Source organism: Vipera ursinii, assembly GCF_947247035.1.
Source record: "Vipera ursinii genome assembly, chromosome: 4".
Taxonomy (NCBI): domain Eukaryota; kingdom Metazoa; phylum Chordata; class Lepidosauria; order Squamata; family Viperidae; genus Vipera; species Vipera ursinii.
Window position 1 is genome coordinate 98,504,065 of NC_139514.1, and position 19,157 is coordinate 98,523,221.

The following is a 19,157-nucleotide window of genomic DNA, read 5'->3' on the forward strand; positions in this document are numbered from 1 at the left end:
AAGAAGAAAATTTCAGTATATGCCATCTACAGCTTACTGCCACCAGATTTGAAATATCTCCCTTCTGCCTCTTTCAGCAGAGACTGCAAAGAAGGGTTTTCCTGTAAACTTTCTATCAAAAATTCTTTAGAGAAGCTGTTCCATTGCAGCAAGTACTTTCTTCCAATTTAACAATGCAAAGTTTCCAAAACATGTTTACATTCACTGTTTTTTTGGGGGGATACTTGGCTTGGCATGAAAGTGACCACTGAGATTCCCTTCATGGATGAGGTGCTTCATTGCCCCAATCCTGGATTTTCTGGGATGCTGAGAGTCTGTTTTTCCGGGATGCTCCTTGACAGGTGTGGCATCCCTTCATCGATAACTTTGATGAAATACTAACCTGAGTAGGACATGCTAACATAAGAACAAGGCGAGGATAGGACTCAGAACTGTGACCCTGTCCTTTGGGAGCAGCAAAGCTTCATTTTCTCTGAATTACCAGGATGCTTGGCCCAGATAGTTGGCAATCCTTTCCTTCTAGAAAGGTCTTCCTCATCCCTAAATGTATTTGATCCTAGTAGAGTTGTGGATTGATACTAATATTGCCTGTTTGTTCATTAGAAGAAGCAGAAGTAGTTTGGCTACAGAGAAAGAGAATGGCATGTAGAAAATGGTGCTGTCATCAAAAAGGTAAGCTGCTTAGATAGGCACCTTGCTTCCTGTATTCTACCAAGCCTTGCATGACTTTAAGCGGTCCCAGCCATACAAGAATGTTGAAACAAGGTTTGACCCGGGCAATCAACCCTGAATCTATATTAAGAATATTGAGAGCTAAATTGTGGAGACAGAGTAGCATATGTATGATTGACTTGTGAGGCCGGTGTGTTGTGCAATTAGCTCACATGGTGTAACAAGATGGTGGGTTTGTTGTCACTGGGACTTGTGGTGGGGGGACACGAAGGGAGGCTCAGCCAATCTCACTGTATACATATTGTACTTTGATAATAAAGGTTCATTCATTCATTCTAGTGTTTCTCAACTTAGGCAACTTGACGATGTGTGGACTTCAGTTCCCAGAATTTGTCAGTCATTTTGAGAGTTGAAATCCACACATCTTCAAGCTGCCAAGGTTGAGATACGCTGATTTAGTGCAAGAGGGACTACTAAAAGTTGAGAGCCTTGAAACCACCCCATTTATAGGAGGATAGCGTTCTGCTTGCTGATCAACAGAATGGTAAGTATGAGCAAACAGGATGCCTCTCCTTTGGGAAGTCACCTCTACTCACAGGCTTACACTCCAAGAATACATGGGAACAGCTCTCTGATTAGGTCTGTGCACCAATTCATTTACTGCTGATTTGCCACTTAATCCTGCCCTTGGCTCATCTGACAAGTCTTGGGTTGTGCCTGGCAGGTGAGCAGCTTTGTCTATCGGTCTTCAAAGACGTAATCCCAGAACTGTCAAAAGTAAAGAGACCTGTGAGCCTCTCCTTCCCCTCTTGGACCACTTGTTTTCTTGAGAATAGCAGAAAGCTGTCCGGGGGCAAATGTCAGTGTAACGTAAATGCAACAAGGGCAGCTAGAACTTCCTGGGAACATTCTGTGCTGCTGCTGCATCAGCAGAGTGTCAGCATCTATCTTGCTTAGGGTTACCACTTGTCTCGTGGGGAGGGTGTGACTTTCTGTGCTGTACCCTGCCAATAGCTTTGACACTTCTGGTCCGTGAGGTCAATGGTGGAGACAGAGGCAATGGCTTGCCAGGTTATCTAGGACTGCTTCTGTCCTGTGGATGGACTGCGATGGAGAGAGGATGCTTGCTTGTGTGTCTCTTGGCCGTTGTACAGAGCTGGGGAATGGCAGTCGGTTGGATTTGGGAGGGGAGTTTCCTGAGACTGTCATTTGTTCTTTTTCTTCCCTCCCTGAATCCAGCTTTCTGAGACAACTTTCATCTCTTACCATCTCTTTTTTATTTTAGGGAAGATCGTTCAGGCGATTGGAAAACAGTTTCAAAATAGCTGTGAGGAAATGGATGATCTGGTTTATCATTATGGACAGGGCTCAAGAGGGACCATTTCTCCCGTTCTCCCAAACTGCCCCTGGAAGGGAGGGTGAATCCTTTGCAGGCAGGAGGGAACAAGCCAAAATGAGGGGGGGGGCTCAGCTGCTAATCAATCAATCAATCAATCAATCAATCAATCAATCAATCAGAATAGAGCTGAAAGGGACCTTGGAGGTCTTCTAGTCCAACCCCCTGCTCAAGCAGGAGGTTTTATACCATTCCAGACAAGTGGCTGTCCAGTCTCTTCTTAAACACCTCCAGTGATGGGGCACCCACAACTTCTGATGGCAAGCCGTTCCACTGGTTGTTTTCACCGTTGGGAAGTTTCTCCTTAGTTCTAGTTTGCTTCTCTCCTTGATTAGTTTCTGTCTGTTGTTTCTTGTCTTGCCTTCTGGTGCTCTAGTGCCTTGGAAATCATCCTCTTCTTTGTGGCAGCTGCTCAAATATTGGAACACTATTACCATATCAACCCTAGTCCTTCTTTTCTCTATACTGACCATGCCTGGTTCCTGCAACTGTTCTTCAGATGTTTTTGTCTCCAGGTCTTAATCATCTTAGTTGCTCTTCTTTGCACTTTATCCAAAAACCTCCAGTGATGAAGTGCCCACAACTTCTGGAGGCAAGCCTTTGCACTGGTTGATTGTCCTCACTGTTAGGAAGTTTCTCCTCAATTCCGGGTTGCTTCTCTCCTTGATTAGTTTCCATCCATTGTTTCTTGTCTTGCCTTCTGGTGCTTTGGAAAATAAATTGACCCCCTCTTCTTTCTGGCAGCCCCTCAAATACTGGAATACTTCTATCCTGTCACCCCTAGTCTTTCTTTTCTGTAGACTAAAAGGTAAAGGTAAAGGTTCCCCCGCACATGCGTGCTAGTCGCTTCCAACTATACAGGCCGGTGCTCATCTCCGTTTCAAAGCCAAAGAGCCAGCGCTTGTCCGAGGACGTCTCCGTGGTCATGTGGCCGGCATGACTAGACCCCAAAGGCGCACGGAACGCTGTTACCTTCCCACCGTAGTGGTCCCTATTTTTCTACTTGCATTTTTACGGGCTTTCGAATTGCTAGGTTGGCAGAAGCTGGGACGAGTAACAGGCGCTCACTCTGCTACGCGGCACTCGGGATTCGACCCGCCAAACCGCCGACCTTCCGATCGACAAGACTCAGCATCCTAACCCACTGAGCCACCGCGTCCCTTTCTTCTGTAGACTAGCCATACCCAATTCCTGCAACCGTTCTCCTTAGTTCTAGTTTGCTTCTCTCCTTGATTAGTTTCTGTCTGTTGTTTCTTGTCTTGCCTTCTGGTGGTCTAGTGCCTTGGAAATCATCCTCTTCTTTGTGGCAGCTACTCAAATATTGGAACACTATTACCATATCAACCCTAGTCCTTCTTTTCTCTATACTGACCATGCCTGGTTCCTGCAACCATTCTTCATACCTTTCAGTCTCCAGGTCCTTAATCATCTTAGTTGTTCCTTCTTTGCACTTTATCCAAAAACCTCCAGCGATGAAGCGCCCACAACCTCTGGAGGCAAGCTTTTGCACTGGTTCATTGTCCTCACTGTTAGGAAGTTTCTCCTTAATTCCAGGTTGCTTCTCTCTCCTCGATTAAGACTAGGGGCAGGGACACCCAACCTGCCAGTTCTGGCGAAACTTCGCCTGCAGCACTTGAGCTTTCCACGCCGGCTAATTTTGCTGGTCCCGAGGCGCGTTGCAGGCGGGGCCTGCAATCGATCCGGCAGCTGGAAATCACCTCAGATCTGGAGGTGTTTTTTTTTCCCCCTCGGTTATAAGACCTGCCTCTCGGCTGGCTTTTTAGAAGGCGGCGGCCTCCGTCCAACTCGACTTCCGCGCAAAAGACAGCCTGCCTGGGCACGTGCGCCGCCGCTGCCGAGCCTTCTCGGGCTTCTCGGAAGGCAGGAAGGCGGAGGGTTTTAAGCGCCCGCGGCGGGCTGCCAGCTGCCAGGCTCCGGGCCGCGGCTCCCTCTACAGGCAGCCGCCGCCGCGGGTGAGCCGTGTGTCGGGTAGCCCGGAAGCGCCTCCAGCCTTTACCGGCGCTCGCTCGCCCGCCGGTCCGCCTTCTCTGCTTGAGGGGAAGTCTTGGCCGTCCGAGGCCGCGCAGGCTCCTCGGCTTTCTCTCGGCGGGATCGGCTGGAAGGCTGCCGATGGAGGCGCTTCCCTCCCGGGACGAGAAACCCAACCCTTCGTGGGAGGCCAACTTCTGCTCGCGGCTCTTCTTCTGGTGAGTGGCCGGCGTCTCCCGGGCTCTTCTCCCCGCCGCGCCGTCGCCGCTTTGCTCCCGAATCAGCCGCTTCCCGCGAATGAATGGAGGCAGGCAGCCGGCTTCGAGGGGGGTGGGTGGGGTGGGTGGGCAAGGAATTCGCCGCCCGGGAAAAAAAAGATGCGAATCTCCGGAGACAAGTGCAGGAAGCGACGCTCGGCTTCGGAAAGCGGAGCGTAGCTCAGATCGAAACGATCGGAGCGCGTCTGAATGCTCGCAGAAGGGCAAAACGACCCGGAGGAAGCGGCTGGGAAAGCCGACTTCCCCCACCCCTCATATATTTTTTTTAACCACTTTGGGCGACTTCTTAATGCAGGTAGTCCTCGACTTGCAGCAGTTCGTTTAGTGACCGTCCAAAGTTAGAACGGCATTGAAAAATGCGACTTAGGACCATGTTGCGCAGTTAGGACCTTGGCAGCGTCCCCTTGGATCATGTGATCAAAATTCAGATGCTTGGCAACTGCTTCGTATTGATGACCATTGCGGTGTCCCAATGTTATGCAATCCCCTTTTTGCGACCGATGGGTTGAGTGGGGAAGCCCGGGGTCACTTAACAACCCGGGTTATGAACATATCAACTGCAGTGATTCGGTTAACAACTGTGGCAAGAACGATTGTAAATTGGGTCAAAACTCACTTAACAACGGAATTTTTTTGGCTCTATTGTGGTCGAAAGTCGAGGACTTTCTCCAAGCTTGGAACAGTGCAGCGATACATATGGCAAAGCCCCCCCCTGGAATATTTTGGTTTGATGTAGAAAAATATGCTATTTAGTTTTACAGTTTAATTTTTCGAGAGGCAGAACCCAACAGTTCTCACATGTTATTGTTCAGCCAAGTGGGTGCTAAAGCATCTATGGGGGGGGGGAGGTTAAAAAAAGTGAAAATGGCAGCTATGACCATGTGATCAAAGCCCCATGCCATCTTGCTTTACCCTGGGGGTAAAGAGGGGGCAGGGCTTTGATCTCATGGCTATGGCCAACTGCCCCACTGGGCTGGGAATGCTCCATCTGGGGTGTAAAGCTTGAAGAAGTTGGACCAGCCTTATTGGTCAGATCATCTCTTCTTTGCCTGAGCAAGTGCACAATCCTTTGTAAAGCATTTGTGTCACACGTCCCTTCGTTGTGTGTAAACCTGGAAGGTCATACAGGTAGTCCTTGACTTACAACCGTAATTGAGCCCAAAATGTATGTTGCTAAGTGTTGAGTGGGTTTTGCTCCGTTTTCTTGCCACAGTTGCAAGTGAATTACTGCAGCTGATAAGTTAGCAACCTTGTGGTTAAGTGAATCTGCCTTCCCCGTTGACTTTGCTTGTCGGAAGGTGGCAAAAGGGGATCACGGGACCTTGGGACACAGCAAAGTCACAGTCATTCTGTTTCTAGGTCTTTTGTATTTTGTGATTCTTTTTCTTCTATTCTGTTGTATCTCCAGGTACAGCATTGTCTACTATCCAGACTTTTTTTTGCCTTTCTTATCAACAATTATTAAGTCTGGGGTTTTGTCTGGCACATGCTTGTCTGTTTGAATTCTATAATGTTATGGTCAGTCTACAATCAGCCATTTCTTCTTATTAAGCACTGTGTCATCTCACACTCTGCCGTACTTATGTGTATTTTTATTTGGAAGAAAATTATACTGACTTCTGTAGCAATTTCTACTAAGAGCATAAAATTTCAGTGCCAAAATACAACACAGTAAGGGGATATCCTATTATTATTCATTGAATAATTATTCAATTATTAATTGAATTTAAACACAATGTTTTGCAAATGATAACTGATGCAGATGATAACTGTGATGTTATAATTGTTTGCTGGTGGCTGAGCACCCAGATTATAATCACATGACTTCAGGGACACTGGAACGATTTCAATGGTCACAGAATGACTGGTTTAACTTTGATCACTGAATGAGTGGTCGTTAAACAAAGTTTATCTGTATATACTGAAGGTCAGAAGGTGTGTAAGTTGAGTGCAAAACTACTGGTTTGTTGTACCTGCAGTCTGCAACACCTGCAGACTGCAACATCACTCTGTTCAGCTGCAGTATGCGGGCATTGCCTTTACTTTCAGCAGAGCAGACCTTCTGCAAGTTATGAGGGCATAGCAGATTCTGCTCAGAACAGGAAGAGTTAATTCTTGCTTGGGAACTGTCAGCTTGCTCTATCCTAATATTGAATGTGAGTTTATCAATGATTTGTTCCTGTTTTTAAGTGCTTCAGATACTTTTAAAGTATATTCCACACCACAACCCTTGGCATTTATCCAAGGGTTATTAAGGATCTTAAAGCTGAGATTTGTGGACCTACTAACTTAAATATGCAACCCGTCCCTACATTCAATTTCTGTAGGGAGGAATGAATCGTGGCCAATGTAACTTCAGTTTTTAAGAAGGGTTGCCAGGGAGATCTAGGAAATTATAGGCCTGTCAGACTAACGGCTGTTCTGTAAGATTTTTATAAAGATAAAATTACCAGATACATGGAGACACTGACTTTGGTAAAGGATACCTAAGATGGCTTCACTAAGGGAGGCCCTATCTAGCTAATCTACTATTTGAGGATGTTAATCTACTATTTGAGGGGGAGGGCATTCTCAGTGGGTGCGCCAGCCCTCTGGAACAGCTTGCCAACCGAAATCCGGATGGCCCCCGACCTCCGCACCTTCCGGCGCGACTTAAAAACTTACCTGTTCCAGCAGTCCGGCCTGGCCTGATAGCTCTAATTGGGGTCCCAGTTTGTTTTTACTATTGTTTTTTCACTATTGTTCAATCTGTATACCTACTTTATTCTGTACACCGCCCCGAGTCCCTCGGGAGAAGGGCGGTTTATAAAAACAAACAAATAAATAATAAATAAATAAATAATAAATATATAGTTACAGGTGAGCAAGGAGACATAATCTACTTAAATAAAAAAAGGCTGTGGTAAAGTCCCTCATCAACAAGGTCTCAGTTTAACACAGGGCTCTTCAAACTTGGCCCTTTTATGACTTGTGGACTTCAACCCCCAGGAATTCCTCAGCCAGGCATGCTGGCTAAGGAATTCTGGGAGCTAAAGTCCACAAGTCATAAAAGGGTCAAGTTTGAAGACCCCTGATTTAACATCTATGGAATAAAAGAAGAGATCCTGAGGATAAGCTAAGGAATAAAAGAGCAAAACAAACACATGGAAATTATGTTCAGGGGAAAGATGAAATTATTGGAGCCCCTTGTGCTCTCTTCTAGGGCTGGAATATTTTCAACTATTTATAAATGATCTGGAATCAGACATAGCTGGTGAAAGAGGCAAGTTTGGTTAAGGTACTAAGTCGTTCAGGATGTTTAAAACAATAAGAGATTTCAAAGAGCTCCAGGGGATCTCTGCCAGTTGGGGAATGGGTGTTGAAACGGCAGATATCATTTAATGTGAGCAAGTGTAAAGTGATGTACATTGCAGCCAAAAATTCTAACTGCTCATACAAACTAATGGATCAGAGCTAGCGGTGACTGCTGAGAACCTACAGTAAAGATAAATGAATGTGTATCGACACAGTTGCATTTGCTGTCAAAAAAACGCCAACAGTATTTTTTTAGGCATAGTAAGAAACAGTACTGCAGACAGAGATGCGATATGGTAATTTTATTTATTTTGATTTATTTATCAGATTTACAAACCACCCCTCTCCCTCACAGGGTAATGCCCTTCGGTAAATCACAGGTGCAACCATATCTGGAATATGAGGTGCATTTCTAGGCATCTCACCTCAGAAAGGATATAGAATCTTCAGAGGAGAGCAACTAAAATCTTCAGATTAAGGGGCTGAAGTTTCTTCTCCATGAGGAAAAGTTGCTTTCTTAATCTAGAAAGATGATGAATAAGAGGAGGCATAATTGAGCTGTACAGAATTATGCAGGGAAAAGGCCACGAGTTAAATTTAAGATTATGCAGGATACGCGTGAGAGAGGTGGTCTTAAAATGCCTAATTTTAAATTATATTATGAAGCTGCTGCTTTGTCAGCGATAAGTGATTGGTTTAATTTAACACAAGTGAGATTACTAAATCTTGAAGGCCATGATTTGTTATTTGGTTGGCATGCATATTTATTGTATGATAAGAAGGTGGATAATGTGTTCAAGGTACATATTTTAAGGCATGCTCTGTTGCGAGTTTGGAAAAAGTATAGACACAAGTTAAATTATAAGATACCTATATGGGCAATACCGAAACACGCAATAGAAAATATAAGTGTTGGGTTTAAACATGATGTGACTACATATAAGGAAATTTTAAGTTTGGAAAGGAATGTATGGCAATTAAAGCCATATAATATTTTAAGGGAAGAAAAGATTGTACAGACTTGGTTTCAGTATGGGCAATTACAGGCCAGGTGGAAGGAAGACCAGAAAATTGGTTTTTCAATGATTGATGAAAATCTGGTAAAGCAAATTAGAGATCAAGGTCAAGCACATATTAAAAGGATATATCTTGCATTGATAGAAATTGATTCAGAGACAGAACTTGTTAAAGACTGTATGATAAAGTGGGCTCAGAATTTTCAAGAAGTCATTACAATGGATACTTGGGAAAAGATTTGGGTGAGAAATGTAAAATTTACGCAGGGTCAAAACTTAAGAGAGAACTTTTATAAAATGTTTTATAGGTGGCACTTAGATCCTAAAAAATTAGCAAGTATGTATCTGAACTGCCAGCCCAAATGTTGGAGCTGTGGCGGTGAAGATGCAACGTATTTTCATATATGGTGGACCTGTAAAAATGTTAAAGCTTTTTGGATTAAAATTTGGTGGAACATGCAAAAGATATTCAAGAAAAGGATAAAGTTTTGTCCGCAACTGTTTTTACTGGGCATTATTACTGATACACTGTTGTGGACACTAAGTTGATATTGAATTTAATTACGGCAGCGAGACTTTTAGTAGCGCAATATTGGAAGAAGGAAGAACTGCCGACTATAGAAGAATGGACTTTAAAAGTTTCCAACCTGGCGAAAATGGCAAAGATCTCAGCGTATTTGAAAGACCATTCGCAACAGAGATATATTGTGGAGTGGAGAAGATGGATTGATTATATCCAGAATAAATATGGGACTAAAAAGTTTCATCTAGCATTTGAATAAGTACTGATGTGATATTTATATTGCTTGTAGTTATTTTATAAGAGTTAAAGTGCGATAGATTTAATAGCTTATTGTTGTTTGCATAAGGTAGACTATGATTGCTTGTATTTTTATACCCTGTATTGAGCTCTGGGAAGTCGGGGAGGGGGGAGGGGGAAGGGAGGGAGGTGTTGGGGAGGGTTGGGGAGAGGGGAGGGGGTTGGGAGGAGTTTTGTCCTTTTTTAAAAAAAATGTATTGTAAAACTTTAAAAAAAAAGAATTATGCATGGGTAAAGGAGAACAAAGAGAAGTTTTTTTTTTTCTTGCCTTTTCTTTTTGTCTTAAAAAAGAGGCTGGAACAACTAGCAAAAGTCACGGGAATCGACAGTTATTAACTTTGATGGCAGTGTAATTGCCCTTGAAGATCCTTAGGCTAGGACACACACTTCCTTGTGTTGACCACAGAGAGAACTGATTGTTGGGCTAGATGGGCCAAGGGTCTGACATAATGTGCATCTATTTTACTGTTGTTAGCTAATTGTGAATTAAAATAAATTGAGTTTGAGCTGTCTATAGACAGTTTTAGTAACATGGATCCAAAACTGTGTCTGGACTGGGACAGGTCTCTCCTTTACCTCACTATTCAACAGGGATCTCTAAAGAAAGAAGCTCTTCTGATTCCCAGTCCAACGGAGGATATTAATTGCTGTGAACTGTGGTGGCGCAGTGGTTAGAATGCAGTACTGCAGGCTGAATATGCTGACTGCCGGCTGCCAGCAGTTCAGCAGTTCCAATTCTCACTGGCTCAAGGTTGACTCAGTCTTCCATCTTTCTGAAGTCGGTAAAATGAGGATCAGATTGTTGAGGGCAATATGCTGACTCTGTAAACTGCTTAGAGAGGGCTGTAAAGCACTGTGAAGTGGTATATATAAGGAATGGTTGCTGGAATTGGGTATGTCTAGTTTGAGAAGGACGAGGGGGGACATGATAGCAGTGTTCCAATATCTCAGGGGCTGCCACAAAGAGGAGGGAGTCAAGCTACTCTCCAAAGCACCTGAAGGCAGGACAAGAAGCAATGGATGGAAACTAATCAATGAGAGAAGCAACCTAGAACTAAGGAGAAACTTCCTGACAGTTAGAACAATTAACCTGCCTTCAGAAGCGGTGAATGCTCCAACACTGGAAGTTTTTAAGAAGAGACTGGACAGCCATTTGTCCGAAATGGTATAGGGTTTCCTGCCTGAGTAGGGGATTGGACTAGATGACCTCCAAGGTCCCTTCCAACATCATCATAATCATCATCATCATTATTAAACAACTTTTATTCATAAAACATGAAACTCAATCAACTGAACATTCAAATTGACTGGCACTAATGGTTGACACAGGTTGCTGCCAGCATCCTAGGTATCAACCAGGTATCTCCTTAAAATGTAAGATGTTCCAAGTAGCACAGTTTTTTGTAGCATTGTTGGAGTTATTGCAGGAAGCTACAATTTCTTGATATATTTTGCAAAGTTTTTGGACATAGTTCCCAGTGCCCTGATGACAATGGGTATCACTGTTACATGTTTCATCCATAATCACGCAGTTTCGATGGCCAGGTCGCAGTATTTTGTAATTTTTTTCAGTTCTTTTTCTTCGACTCTGGCATCTCCTGGTACAGCGATATCAATCAACTGTACGCTTTGGTTCTCTATGACTGCAATATCTGGCGTGTTGTGTTCCAAATGGCGATCTGCCTGTATTCAGAAGTCCCACAAGATCTTCACCCTCTCATTCTTGACAACTTTTTCCATCCTATGTTCCCACGACTTTTTGGACACGGGCAAGTCATATTTTTTACACAATGCCCAGTGGATTAGTTTAGCAACTCGGTCATGTCTAGCTTTGTAATCAGTTTGCACAATTTTGCTGCACTCACATATTAAATGTGAAACAGTTTCAACTTTATTGTTGCAAAGTCGGCAATTTGGATTGTCAATGGATTTTTGTATCTTTGCTTTCATGGCATTAGTTTGTAGTGCTTGTTCTTGAGCAGCCAGTATTAAGCCTTCCATTTCTTTCTTTCTTTTTTTTTATTGAAAAGTTTTAAAATACAGTTTTCCTTTAAAAAACCCCCCTTCCCCCTCCCCCCTCCCCCCCCTACCTCCCCTCCTCCCCCACTCCCTCCTCCCCCCCTACCTCCCCCCCTCCCCCCCGACTTCCCAGAGCTAAATACAAGGTATATATAAAAAGCAATCATAAACAATCATATACTAACAACTATAAATACTAAAATCCATCACTCTCTAATTTATATAGGATAAAACAAACCTTAACAATATTAAATATATATAAAAAACTAAAAGAGAAAAAGAGAAAGAAAAAAAAAGAAAAGAAAAAAAAGAAAACGAAAGAAGACTTATTCGAATGCTACATAAAACTTCTTAACCCTATACTTGTTCTGGATAAACTCAATCCATTTTCTCCATTCCATAATATAGCGTTCTTGCGAGTGATCTTTCAAATAAGCCGAAATCTTCGCCATCTCAGCCAGGTCGGAAACCTTTAAAGTCCATTCTTCTATGGTCGGCAGTTCCTCTTTCTTCCAATACTGGCCTATCAAAAGTCTCGCTGCCGTAATTAAATTCAACATCAACTTAGTGTCCACAACTGTAGCGTCTAGAATTATTCCTAACAAGAAAAATTGCGGACAAAACTTTATCCTCTGTTTAAAAATCTTCTGCATATTCCACCAAACTTTTATCCAAAAGGCTTTAACCTTCTTACATGTCCACCATATGTGAAAATAAGTTGCATCTTCATCACCACACCTCCAACATTTAGGCTGATACTTCGGATACATACTTGCAAGCTTTTTAGGATCTAAATGCCATCTATAAAACATTTTATAAAAGTTCTCTCTTAAATTTTGAGCTTGAGTAAATTTTACGTTCCTGACCCAAATCTTTTCCCAAGTATCCATTGTAATAACTTCCTGAATATTTTGGGCCCATTTTATCATACAATCCTTAACAAGCTCTGTTTCTGAATCAATCTCTATCAATGCAAGATATATCCGTTTGATATGTGCTGGTCCCTGATTTCTAATTTGCTTTATCAAATTTTCATCAGTCATTGCAAATCCATTTTTCTGGTCCTCTTTCCACCTGGCCCGTAACTGAGTATATTGAAACCAATTTTGAACAACCTTCTCTTCTCGCAAGAGGCTATATGATTTCAAACACCAAGCATTTCTTTCCAAACTAAGAATCTCCTTGTAGGTAGTCGCATCATGTTTGAAGCCAGCATGTATATTTTCTATTGCGTGTTTTGGAATTGCCCACAATGGTATCCTACAACTTAACTTATGTCTATACTTCTTCCAAACTCTCAACAATGCCTGTCTTAAAATATGCACCCTAAACACGTTGTCTACCTTCTTATCATACAACAAATATGCATGCCAGCCAAACAACAAATCATGGCCCTCAAGATTTAATAACCTCGATTGCGTCAAATTAATCCAATCACTTATTCCTACTAATGCAGCAGCTTCATAATATAATTTGAAATTAGGCAATTTAAGGCCACCTCTCTCACGAGTATCCTGCATAATCTTAAGTTTAACTCGTGGCTTTTTCCCTGCCCAAACAAATTTATTGATACCACGCTGCCATTCCTCCAAATTAGAATCTTTCTTAAGAATCGGTATCATTTGAAATAAGAATAAAAATTTGGGCAGGACATTCATTTTCACTGCTGCAATCCGTCCCAACAAAGACAATTGCAATTTTTCCCAACTCTCCAATTCTTTTTGAATTTTCCCCCATAATTTTTCATAATTATTTTTATATAGCTTTGTATTAGAGGGCGACAAAATCACCCCCAAATATTTAACCCTTTTAACAATCTCAAATCCAGTTAATCCTTCTAAAAGGGCCTTCTGTGAAGCTGTCATATTTCTAGCCAGAATTTTAGTTTTCTGTGTATTTACTTTAAATCCAGAAACCTTACCATATTGTGTTATTATCTCCATCAGGTCCACAACAGAGTTCTCTGGCTGGGTCACTGTAACAACCAGATCATCTGCAAATGCTCTCAATCTATAGTCCTGATCTCCAACTTGTATCCCCTTAATTTTTTGCGAATTCCGAATCTTAACCAATAATATCTCTAACGTTAACACAAATAACAAGGGCGATAGCGGACACCCTTGCCTTGTGCCCTTCTCAATATTACATGCTGCTGTCAAGCTATTGTTAACTATAATTCGGGCAGTTTGTTTTTGATATAATGCCCTAATCGGTTGTAAAAATTTTTCCCCAAAATCCATTTTGTCTAAAACTTTCAACAAAAATTGCCAATTCAATTGATCAAAGGCCTTTTCAGCATCTAAAAAGATTAGCGCTGCAGAGATCTGGTTGTGCCTTTCCAAAAACTCTAACACATCAACTATATGTCTCACATTGTTTTTCATCTGGCTACCACTAATAAACCCCGTTTGATCCCCATGAATCACCTGTTGCAGAACCCTCATCAATCTATTAGCCAAAACCTTAGCAAATATCTTATAATCTGTATTTAAAAGCGATATCGGTCTGTAATTTTTAACTAGAGTAGCATCCTGGTCTTCCTTCGGAATCAAAGAAATAAAAGCTGTTCTCCAAGACGGTGGCACCTTTCCCCCCCTTTGGATTGCCTGGAACAATTCCTTTAACGGTTTTATCATCTCTAACTGTAAATTTTTATAATAGGCCGCAGTCAAGCCATCCGTGCCTGGTGCTTTATCCATCTTCAGTTCCTTAATTGCTGTAAAAATTTCTTCTTCTGTAATCAGTTGGTTAATCCCCTCTTTTTGTACTTGCCTTCCATTTCTTTCTTGATGGTTCCCATCTTAAGCCATGCCCATGTCAAGTTGTTATCACATTTTCCTTCAATATTTTTCAAATGCTGTCCATGCAAAGCTTTGGTTTTCCATCTATTTAATCTGTCATAATAGCTTATTAGAAGGCTTTAAACATACTGTTTCACACTGAAAAGCAGAGACATCACCCTGTCAACAAAAGTGCGTATAGTCAAGGCTATGGTCTTCCCAGTTTCAATGTATGGCAGTGAAAGTTGGACCGTAAGAAAGGCTGAGCGCCAAAGAATCAAGGCCTTTGAACTGTGGTGCTGGAGAAGACTCCTGCGAGTCCTTTGGACTGCAAGGCAATCAAACCGGTCAAACCCTGACTGCTCTTTAGAAGGCCAGATCCTGAAGCTGAAACTCAAATACTTTGGCCACCTAATGAGAAGGAAGGACTCACTGGAGAAGAGCCTAATGCTGGGAAAGATCGAGGGCAATAGAAGAAGGGGACGACAGAGAATGAGGTGGCTGGATGGAGTCACTGAAGCAGTAGGCGTGAGCCTAAATGGACGCCAGAAGATGGTAGAGGACAGGAAGGCCGGGAGGAATATTGTCCATGGGGTCGCGATGGGTCGGACATGACTTCGCAGCTAACAACAACAACAAAAACATACTGTTTATTTCACTGTTAAGTAAATAGAATTTTATAAAGGAAATTTATAAATGGTATTGCACCAGAAAGAAAATTGCCGAGCTAAACAACTAATTCAAATGCAGGTAAAAATTATTGCCAACCAAATCTTTCTTACAGGGAAACATTCTATATACTGTATCTATGGGTCTCACTGAATTTACTCCAGGAAATAACAACAACTAGTAGAAAAGTTCACTTGTCCCCAAATATATGAATTGTTTAAAAGGGCAAACTACATAGCATACAGTCATTTTAACAGAAATGAGTATCTATAATATTTAGTCCTTATTTATAGTTAAATTTTACCAGTTAAAGAGCTGGTTAAGTGGATGCAAAAATTTTAAGAAAGATTTGCTGAGGGTGCTCCACCATGAAAACCTTGTACAATGTATAATAGGCTAAGTTTATCTTGGCCTCCTCGAACTGTTTGACTCTTATATATGCTTGTATCTTCTGTAAGTGTCACTGAACTCTTGTGTTTGTAATACCAGTGTTGGGATTCAGCCAGTTCGCACCAGATCGGCAGAACTGGTAGCTAATTTTTTGTTGCCCAGGCCCAGAATAGACTTCTGGAAGCGGCATCCACACAGAGAATCGGTTATTCACATATTTGAATCCCACCACTGAGTAATATTTGTTTGATATAATATGATAACTTCAGTAAACCGAACAAATGGATTTGCTGGGCATTTTTGTTTTTGCAAGCTTTATTCAATTTTAACGGATTTATTCTTAAACAAGTAACTCTTTATCCTAAAACTTGGTTGAGCTAATTTATGATGTTATGAGTTTTATTTTGGCATTCAGTTGTAAGTGTTACATTGTAAGCTGAACTGAAGTCTTTAAAGGCAAAGTAAATGTTTACATATTTAAAAGAAGCAAACATTTTCCTTGTGTTCTTATCTTCCATGCATCAATTTGGGCTTTAGAGCAGACTTTAATACTCCATGGACAGATGCATTGTAGTTCAGCCCCAAGAAACGAGTAAAACTATCTCTTCACATTTCTGTTCTGTTTTAAAGAAGTGCAGTTTATGTATTTCTGCTAGTCTAAAAATATTTTATTTAGCTCAAATATTAAGGATTCTTCAATGTAGGTTTCCAACACTGCTTTCCCCTACTGGCAGGCGAGGAGGGAGAACTGTAGTAACATCAAATATGCATAGGCCAGGATTGCTGATGCCCCTCTTGCCCTTCTTGTGTGTGAGTCTAGGGACAAGCTTGGTAAAAAAATAAAATAAATCCAGACATTTGCCACTATTTACTACCATTGCAAATTCCAGATGTTCTGTTTGTCCAGCTTACAGAAATTGCCATATCATATCAAACAAGTACAGGTAGTCCTTGACGTACGAGCACAATGGAGCCCAAAATTTCTGTTGTTAAGTGAGACATTTGTTAAGTGATTTTGCCCCATTTTACGACCTTTCTTGCTATAGTTGTTAAGTGATTAACAGCTGCAATTATCAATCGGAATAGAGCTGGAAGAGACCGTGGAGGTCTTCTAGTCCAACCCCCTGCTCAGTCAGGAGACCCTATACCCTTTCAGGCAAGGGACTGTCCAGTTAGTAACCCGGTTGTTAAGTGAATCTGGCTTCCCTTAGTGGCTTTTCTTGTCAGAAGGTTGCGAAAGGGGACCACATGGCCTTGGGAGACAGCAACGGTCATAAATATGAACCAGTTGCCAAGCATCTAATTTTTGATCACATGATTAGGGGGATGCTGCAAAAGTCGTAACTGTGAAAAGCGGTCATAATTCGCTTTTTTCAGTGCCCTTGTAACGTTGAATAGTCATTAAATGAACTGTTGCAAGTCGAGGACTACCTGTACTACTGGTAATAAATGTCCAACTGTTAAGAATCTAGGACATTGATGCAAAAAGATGGCAGTTGTTCTTGGTTGTTTGTTTTTTGTATTTGTGGCTTTTTAGTTGGTGCTGTGAGTGACCTAGAATGGGACAGAGGGGAGGCAGAATATACAGAATATACTTGGGTGGAGCATAGAACCTTATCTGTTCTTTCCTTGTCAATATGCAATGCTCCTCAGAACGTGGTGGTGGCCAGATGTACAAAAAGTGGCAGCTTTGATGACCCCCCCCACTTCAAAGGGATCCTCCAGAAAGAGGCACCGAGGCTGTTAAATGTTCCAGCATGTCCTTCAGGCTGCTTTCCTGCCGACCTTGTTGCAAAAAAAAAAAAAGGGAATTCCCACTATTTCATTATGAAAAGAATCTCAGGGCAACATTCCTTCCTCTGTGGCAGTGATGGCGAACCTCTTAGAGACCAAGTGCCCAAACTGCAACCCAAAACCCACTTATGTATCTTTGGGTGCCTGGTGGGCGTGGCCATTTGGATGGGCGTGGCTGCAGTGGTAATAGCAGACTGGGTGGGACTAAAAAGTTCAATCAATCAATTCCAACTTTGCGAGATCTTTTTTCCCCCCAAGATAAGTTGAAATTGATTGATTGATTGAACCTTTTTTGTACAGGCGGCAAAGCCCTAAAGCGAAAAGGTTTTATAAAATCCAGCTGAAGGCCTAGGACTGGGGCGACAGCGCGCGTGCCCACAGAGAGGGCTCTGAATGCCACCTGTGGCACGCGTGCCATAGGTTCGTCACCACGGCTCTATGGAGTCTTTCAGAGCAAGGCCTTGGCTGGAAGGGGACCATGGGAATTGGGCTGGAGCAGAACTGGAATGGCAGACTCTATGGTTTAGGAAAAACCACCACCACCATCATCATCGACAATAACATCGTTATCATCATCATCATCATCATCATCATCATCAATCATCCTAGCCATCGTCTATCCACAGCAGGATGAGGCCTCTTCCACGTGTTTCCAACCAATACTGTCTTGAGCTTTCCTTTGCCGGTTGGGCCTGCAATACTTGCTGATGTCATCATCTTATTTTAGGTCTGTTTCGTGGGATCCATTCTATGACTGCCTTGGTCCACCTGCCATCAGTTCTTCATGCTAGGTGACCAGCCCATTTCCATTTCAGTACTTTTACTCTCTTGATGATTTTGTATGCTTTCGTTTGTTCTCTTATCCATGTGCAGGTCTTTCTGTCTTGTCATGTGGTGCTGAGCATGCATCTTTCCATGGCTCTTTGCGCCATTCGAGACTTTTGTATCGATTGTGAGGTTAGTGTCCCTGTTTCGCTGGCATATCTTAGAATAGGCAGAGAAAACAATGCGTAAGTTAATTTGGGTAATGTCTTGAGGGTAAGGGAAGATCACAGAGTGGTATGGCTCATAAATCAGAGTGCCAAAAGTGTCCCCCCCCAGGCATATGCATTTTTTTTCAGTTTCCAAAGCTCTTCAGCATGCCAAGGCATGAGCCGAGAGCCATACTTGGTCCTCAGAATGGGCAGGTCCTCAAATATTCAGCCCTGCCTTAAAGTGTTTGGGGAAAGTTAGGATTTTGACTGGAAGTACCTTAAATCAACCCACTTTTGAATACAGTCTTTGAATAGCCCTTGAGCCAATGGAAAATGTGTTCTATCTCAGAAGCCATCACAGATCTTCCCCCTTAAATTTTAACTAAAGGCTGATGGTGCAGCTTGCAATATTGGTGTCATCTACATTGACCTCCATTTTGTTCTTCTTCTTTACCTGTCTTAGAAAAAATGCTAAGAACACAGATCGTCTGCTTGGGTGAGAGAGGTGGATTTTAATGTGTGTGTGGTCATGCATACATTTCTGGAAATGGCTGCTGGAATAATTCTTGGGTAATTCATTGGGGAAAGCTGTCTGAGCAATAAATCAAGTTAACATGCGTAATATATGAGAGAGATGATTAAAGGAAAAATCCCCTTGAAATGATTGTAGATTGTAGAACAATGTAGTTGTGACCTATCAACTGACACTGGTTTAGAAATGATGCAAACTGAAATTTTCATACTTAATTTATTTATTTTATTTTATTTTATTTTAATTCCATTTATATCCCGCCCTTCTCCGGGCGGCTTACAAGCTTAGCAGTAGCCTTCATTTATGTCACTTTTGAAAATAATAAGTAGCTTAATTTCCACCCATCCCTCATTTTTGAAGCTTTTTAATGAAAGTCACAAGAATATATTGCAGTCTCTGTTTGGCTCACTGCCTCTAAGAACTGAACACGATATACTGTATTTTCAAGAATAGCCATGTGTCAAATGAGAAAACCATTTGTATACACATCATTTAAAATACTGATTTCTGCCATACACATACACTTTTATACCT

General features: G+C 42.1%; 1 protein-coding gene across 1 annotated transcript in view; it reads left to right on the top strand.

The window, feature by feature from the left end:
* Positions 1–3,963: 3,963 nt before the first annotated feature.
* ABCC4 (ATP binding cassette subfamily C member 4 (PEL blood group)) overlaps positions 3,964–19,157 on the top strand; it is a 212,120-nt gene continuing 196,926 nt past the window's right edge. The window contains exon 1 of the mRNA XM_083361690.1: positions 3,964–4,275. Coding sequence (XP_083217816.1) covers positions 4,199–4,275 — 77 coding nt within the window. The 5' untranslated portion in view covers positions 3,964–4,198. The remainder of the gene's footprint in view (positions 4,276–19,157) is intronic.